At 52.3% G+C, this 6,773-nt stretch overlaps 1 protein-coding gene across 1 annotated transcript; it reads left to right on the forward strand.

The window, feature by feature from the left end:
* Positions 1-401: 401 nt before the first annotated feature.
* On the forward strand, positions 402-6,488 carry Fcgbp (Fc gamma binding protein; the record flags this gene model as incomplete). Its single annotated transcript, XM_055610076.1, has 5 exons — positions 402-984; positions 1,090-1,289; positions 2,399-2,540; positions 4,939-5,276; positions 5,877-6,488. Coding segments are annotated over 5 exons (1,851 nt in total), but the record flags the coding sequence as incomplete, so codon positions are not given.
* Between the last annotated feature and the right edge of the window lie 285 nt (positions 6,489-6,773).

Raw genomic sequence — 6,773 nt, forward strand, 5'->3', positions numbered from 1 at the left:
CCGGGTCTGAACTCTGGTCCTCTGGTCAAGCACTGGATGTATTTGGTTTCTTTTTGTTTTGTTTTTATTTTTCCCTGGGTAATCCTGGCCGTCCTGGACTAGTTTTGTACGTCAGTCTGGCCTCTGACTCACAGAGTTCCGCCTGCCTCTGTCTCCCAAGCGCTGGGATTAAAGGCGTGCGCCACCAAGCCCTGCTGCAGGAAATCCTGAGCCCCCTCTTCAGCTCCTGGGGAGACTTACCTCTCTAAAACTACTCAAACCACTGTAAGACACTATTAATATACATACTTTAAAAATATGGAAGTTGAAGCCTAGAGAAATGAGGTCACACAGGTAGGAACATTTAGGAACAGATTGTTTCAACATATGCCCTCTGAAGCTTGGCATTCCCGGTCTTCCAGGTGAACGGTGTGGACATGAAGTTGCCAGTGGTGCTTGATGGAGGCAAGATCCGTGTCTCCCAGCATGGGTCTGATGTTGTGATTGAAACTGATTTTGGGTTGCGAGTGACCTTTGACCTCATGTACCATGTGCGGGTCACCATCCCAGGCAGCTACTATCAGCAGATGTGTGGTCTGTGTGGGGACTACAATGGGGACCCCAAGGATGACTTTCAGAAGCCCGATGGCTCACAGGCAGCCAACCCCAGTGAGTTTGGTAACTCCTGGGAGGAAGCTGTGCCCGACTCTCCCTGTGCGCCAGTGCCTCCTTGCCCAGGAGACAACTGTGGCCCTGAGTGCAGCCCAGATCTGGAGAATAAGTATCGCGAGATAGGCTTCTGTGGGCTGATAACCAAGCCCACAGGGCCACTGGCTGCCTGCCACCAGCTGCTGGACCCCCAGGGTCCCTTGCAAGACTGCGTGTTTGATCTCTGCCTGGGTGGCGGGAACCTGAGCATTCTCTGCGACAACATCCACGCCTATGTGAGCGCCTGCCAGGCAGCTGGGGGGAAAGTGGAGCCCTGGAGGACGGAAACTTTCTGTCGTGAGTTACGGGACACTGAGGGGTAGGGAGTGGGGAGGTTGGGGTAGAGAAGGAGTAGAACCCCCACCCTAACCCTGCACTCTGATTGGCATTCTGTTCTTACAGCGATGGAGTGCCCCCCTCACAGCCACTATGAGGTCTGCGCAGACACTTGCTCCCTGGGCTGCTGGGCTCTCAGCACACCCCAGAAGTGCCCAGAAGGGTGCGCAGAGGGCTGTGAATGTGAACCTGGCTTCCTGTACAATGGCAAAGCCTGCGTGCCCATGCAGGAATGTGGCTGCTACCACAATGGGGTCTACTATGAGGTAAGAACGCAGCCATTAGCACAGAACACAGGGTTTCTCCCTGGGTGCCCGCTTCACTGTTCATTAGCACGGTGGCCTTCCCGCCAGTCAGCCTCTGAACATCGCTCTGTTCACCTCTGTCCCCTCCCCTAACCCTATTTCAGTCCATTTTGTCCTTGCCCAGTCCCCTCTTTTGCTTCCTTTGCTGCACCTCCCTGTGAGGTCTTTTTAACTATGATCATGGGTGCTGAAGTCTTCAACCCTGCACTGTCTCACCAGATGAACACTTGGCTGGGTCCCAGGTCTTAGCAGAGATGTTCTCCCGCGTCATGAGGATGAGACGTGTGTGTCACAGCAGACGCTCCCTCCCTCTGCTCTCCCTGTTCTCCTCTCCCGCAGGAGCCCTTGGGCTTGAATGTGTGTTTGCTTATAGTCTGTCTCTCCTTCCCTTCAGGAGTGAGGACTCTCTGAGGGCAGTGCAAGCAGATGTGTGCGTGGGGCTTACCATGAACCTATTTTATTATGTACATACAGTACACACACATGTATGTATGCATGAACATCCTGCCTTCATATTATGAAAATTCTCAAATGTGCATTTGTTGGGAGAGTGCTGGAATCACTTCAGCCGTCAGCTCCCCAGCCCAGCTTTGTCTCTCCTCCCCTTTCCAAACCAGGCTGAGTTATTGGAGAGGTCCCTCGTTGGTTCCATCTCTACTTTACACATCTGATTACCTCAGTTCTACTTTCTCAGATTGGACCTGTTACTAGCTCATTTACAGATGAGGAAGCTGAGGCAATGCTGTTTAGTCATATAGTTGGGAATGGTGGGACCAGGCTCAGCTGGGCCATGTGCTCCACGAGTTTTGCTCTGAATGACAACTTAACTCTGCTCCTCCTAAGCAACAGTGATTCACTGCTGTATTAAAATGAGTGGGTGAAGGTATGAGTGAGTGGAGCCTCAAAGCCATGCTGTGCCCCAGTTTCACTCAGTGGACCACACTGCTGAGAGCTGGTCCCCAGCCCTCTCTGTGCCCAGAACACGGGGAATGCCAAAGCCGGCACGCTCTCTGCTTACTGATGACGTGCACGCTCTCTGCTTACTGATGACGTGCCTTCTGTCTCCGCAGCCAGAGGAGTCAGTGCTCATTGAAAACTGCCAGCAGCATTGTGTGTGCCATGCAGGCAAAGGCATGGTGTGCCAGGATCACAGCTGCAAGCCAGGACAGGTGTGCGAGCCCTCGGGAGGCGTCCTGACCTGCGTCACCAAAGGTGCTGGGCAGAGGGGCTGGGCTGGTGGGGAGGAGGGTCACAGGACAGGGGCTGGGAGCTGAGGGGACATAACTGCATGGTGAGAGTGCAGAGGTCTGTGGGTTGAGGTCAGACCCTAGGCTGCGATTCCAGGAGCCCAGGGCAGAGTCTGGGAACCTTAGGTTAAGGGAGCTTAAGGGGTTCCAGGGTGTGGGAACCTCAGGGCAAGGTTTCGATGTGGTTGCCAAAGGCCCTTGGATGGAGTGCCGCAGGGCTAGGCGAACTTTCTCTTTCAAGTGCAGTGCTGATCACTTAAGTGTGCAGGCCGCATGGCTTTAAGCGTAGCTTCCGACTTATGACATAGGGCGTCCAGAGACAGTGTGCACGAAGGGTCAGCGCTGGGACGCAACTGTATTTGCAGCAACAAGCACCAGGCGGCCCCACAGCTTCGTGCCCACGGCCTCACGTGGGCACTGTGAACACTGAACGGCAAACGTGGCTGTGAGGAGCCTCTAATGTAAAGCTGCTTAGACTCCTTTGGGACACTCCTGATGGAGCTGGGTCGTGGGTGCTTCTAGTTTTGGGTTTATCAGGAACGTCATACATTTCACAGTAGCTGCATCAGTTAACGTTTCCTCCCAGGTCTGGGTAAGGTTGTCCTTACCTGGCGCCCTTACCAGTAGTCGCTTGCTTCCTTGATAATGCTCGTTCTTACTGGGCTGACAGGAAATTCTCAATTGTTTTAAATGAAAATAAGGGTTTTGGCCACTTATTCACTGATTATTTGTGTGCTTCACTTGAAAATTGCCTGTTCTTTTCTGCCCATCTGCTCATTGTATCACTTGCCGTTTTGTGGGTTTTTTTGTTTGTTTTTTTAAAGTTCTTTATATAGTCTGGTTATTAATCTGTCAGCTCAATGACTGACAAAGATTTTTATCCCATTCTGTGGGCTGTCTCTTTTCTCTGTTACTTGCTTCCTTTGCAATGCAGAAGCTTTTTAATTTACTGAAATTTTATTTAAATTTTTATTTACCAATTCTTGCCATTATTTCCTGAGCTATTCATAAAGCTGTGATTCCTCACGTTTTGTTTTTTTTTTTTCACTGTTTTTTTTTTTTCCGTTGCTTTTCTCTACCAGTTTCAAAATCTCAGGACTTGCATTAATATCTGTGGTCTTAAGTTGATTTTTGTACAAGGTTGTGTGTGTGTGAGAGAGAGAGAAAAAAAAGAAAGAAACACAGAGAGAGAAATAGAGAGAGAGTGTGTGTGTGTGTGTGTGTGTGTGTTTCTGTCCTCTATTAAGGGGAAAGATGAGAGGGAGAAAACTGATTTGATCAAAGATAGTAAATAAAAATGTTGGGAGAAAGAAAAGATTAAAAATTAAGGGTTAGGGCTGGAGAGATGGCTCAGTGGCTCATTGGCTATTCTTTCAGAGACCCTGGGTTCAGCTTCCTGCATGGGGGGGGGGCGGTGGCAGAGGCCAGAGACTGTGTTTTTGTTGTGTGTCTCTGCCATGGCCCCCCTCAGAGGCTGCTTTCCTGCTGTCCCTGGTTCTTTCCTCAAAAATGATAGCATTTGGTGTGTGGGAGTAGTCCGCCACCTTCCCTCTCAAGACCTGCTTCTCAAAGGATGCTTTCAGGTGAGAGGAGCACAGAATTCACAGGAGCCCACCTAAAGCTAATCCCAGATGCTGGGGGAAAGCTGGGGTTTAGAAGGCCTCCACCTTAAGGCTGGGGAGGGCATCCTACGGCCTCTGGGTGGGGAGGATCCAGCAGGATGGGGTTGCAGGAGTGAAAGGCCCGCTGAAGTGCTGATGAAAACAGCTGGAAGCAGCCCCTGGGGTGTCTAGGTGAGAGCCAGCGCCTCTCCCACCCCAGGCTGCACAGCACAGCAGCTGCGGGAAGAGCAGAGCAGGTTGTGAGGACAGGGTCCCTCCTTCCTGAAAACTTCCCAGCACCCTCTGCTGACAAAGTTTTCAAGGCTAGTTTCAAACAGGAAACAAGATAGAGGAGCAAATTTGAAGGCTGCACACCTAGACACAGTGCTGGAGCCACAGAGAGTGACACTAGTGGGGTCTTGAACATGAAAGCCCTTGAGGACAAGTCCCCAGAAATGAGACTTCTGATTTGGAGACTTCTGGGATGGAGTTTTGCACTGTGGGAAATCCCAGCTGAGAGACTTAGATGTGGGGACCCCAGGCACAAGATATAAAATTTCTGGACCCCTACATCTGGGTTCTCAAGGCCTGGTCTTACATACAGCAACTTCAGGGCCTAGAGCTTAGGTGTCAAGACACAGAGATCTGGTCACACCTGCAGCGACAGTCAGCGCTGGCATCCCTAGCACAGAGCGGCAGATGCTGGGAGCAGCCGTGTTTGTGGTGGGCAGCCCCTGAACATGCTCTGTCCTCTCCTCACAGACCCATGCCACAATATCACCTGCCGGCCACAGGAGACCTGCAAAGTGCAAGATGGTCAGGGCGTGTGTGTGCCCAACTATAACTCCACGTGCTGGCTGTGGGGTGACCCTCACTACCACTCCTTTGACGGCTGGAGCTTTGACTTCCAGGGCACCTGCAGCTACCTGCTGGCAGGAACCACCTGTCCTGGGGTCAGTGCTGAGGGCCTGACTCCCTTCACTGTCACAACCAAGAATGAGAACCGGGGCAACCCTGCCGTGTCCTATGTGAGACTAGTCACTGTGACCGCCCTCGGCAACAACATCTCCATCCACAAGAATGAGATTGGCAAAGTCCGGGTATGTTCAGAATGATGGGCCCAGGAACACCCTGGGGCATGGAGCCAAATGAGTCCTGATATTGATGGCAGCAATTAGGAGCTGAAAAGTTTCAGTTTCCTTCCAGGAAAGGAGCATGCTTTTCCTGGGAAAATGTTCTGCAGATACAACGAAGGTATAGGTGAACAGTGGCTCAGAGAGCGGGTAGAAGCAGGGCAGAGTCAAGGTGAAGGGAGACATCTAGGAGAGAGATGTAGGGAGGAGAGAAACACAGGGAAAGGAAGAGAGAAACGTGGGGAGGAAATGCAAAGAGATAGAGACCAGAAAGGGACTTCTAGAGAGACAGACCTGGGAAAGAGATGGGGAAAGATATGGAGGGTTGGAGGAGGACCAGGAGGAGAAGGAAAGAGTGTGAATTCGGAGAGAAAACAAAAAAAGGCATGCAAGTAGAGGATCCATTTATTGGGATGGATGAGAAGAGATGTCTATGATATTTGTAACGGGACTAACTCCAACGTCAGGAGGAAGCCCTTGGAAGGAAGAGGAAGGGACAAGGACAGCAGAGGCGACAGCTGAGCTCACACTGCTCCCTTGACCCTGTTGGCCTCCCTGTCTCCCCAGGTGAATGGAGTCCTCACAGCCTTGCCTGTCCACTTGGCTGGTGGGAGGATTTCAGTGGTTCACGGAGGCTCAAAGGCGGTGGTGCAGACTGACTTCGGGCTTCAGGTCACTTATGACTGGAACTGGAGGGTAGAGGTCATACTGCCCAGTAGCTACCATGGTGCAGTGTGTGGGCTCTGCGGAAACATGGACAAAAACCCCAAAAATGACCAAGTCTTCCCTAATGGCACGTTGGCACCCTCAATACCCACCTGGGGCGGCAGCTGGCAGGTTCCAGGGTGGGACCCTCTTTGCTGGAATGAATGTCAGGGGTCCTGTCCAATGTGCCCAGAGGACCGAGTGGAGGAATATGGGGGCCCTGGCTTCTGTGGCCCTCTGGCTCCTGGCTCAGGGGGCTCCTTTGCCAAGTGCCATGCCCATGTGCCTCCTGAAAGCTTCTTCAAGGGCTGTGTGCTGGATGTCTGCCTGGGTGGTGCCAACAAAGACATACTGTGCCAAGCACTGGCTGCCTATGCTGCTGCATGCCAGGCTGCAGGCATCAAGATCGAGGACTGGAGGACTCAGGCTGGTTGTGGTGAGTGGTGGTGAGCAGGGCAGGGGGTGGCACATGGCACTGACTCAGCTGGGCTGGCTTCACTCCCACCCTTTGGGGTCTTTCATCCGATCCTGTTCGTCTGTCTCCCAGATGTGTGTGTCTGTGTCTCTATCTCATCATCTGTCTTCTGCCCCTCAGTCCAGCTGCTCTGCTTTGCCTCTGCGTCCTGCCTGGCTGTGTCACTGGATCTGTAAGCTCTCTGTCCCCTCCTGTCTCTGTTGATGCCTCTTCCCACTCTGTGCCCAGAGGCCACACCAACATCATTATTTCTCTCCCTCCCTCATCTACCCACAGAGATCTCC

The sequence above is a fragment of the Psammomys obesus genome, unplaced genomic scaffold, assembly GCF_907164565.1.
Source record: "Psammomys obesus unplaced genomic scaffold, mPsaObe1.curated_primary_1811, whole genome shotgun sequence".
Taxonomy (NCBI): Eukaryota; Metazoa; Chordata; class Mammalia; order Rodentia; family Muridae; genus Psammomys; species Psammomys obesus.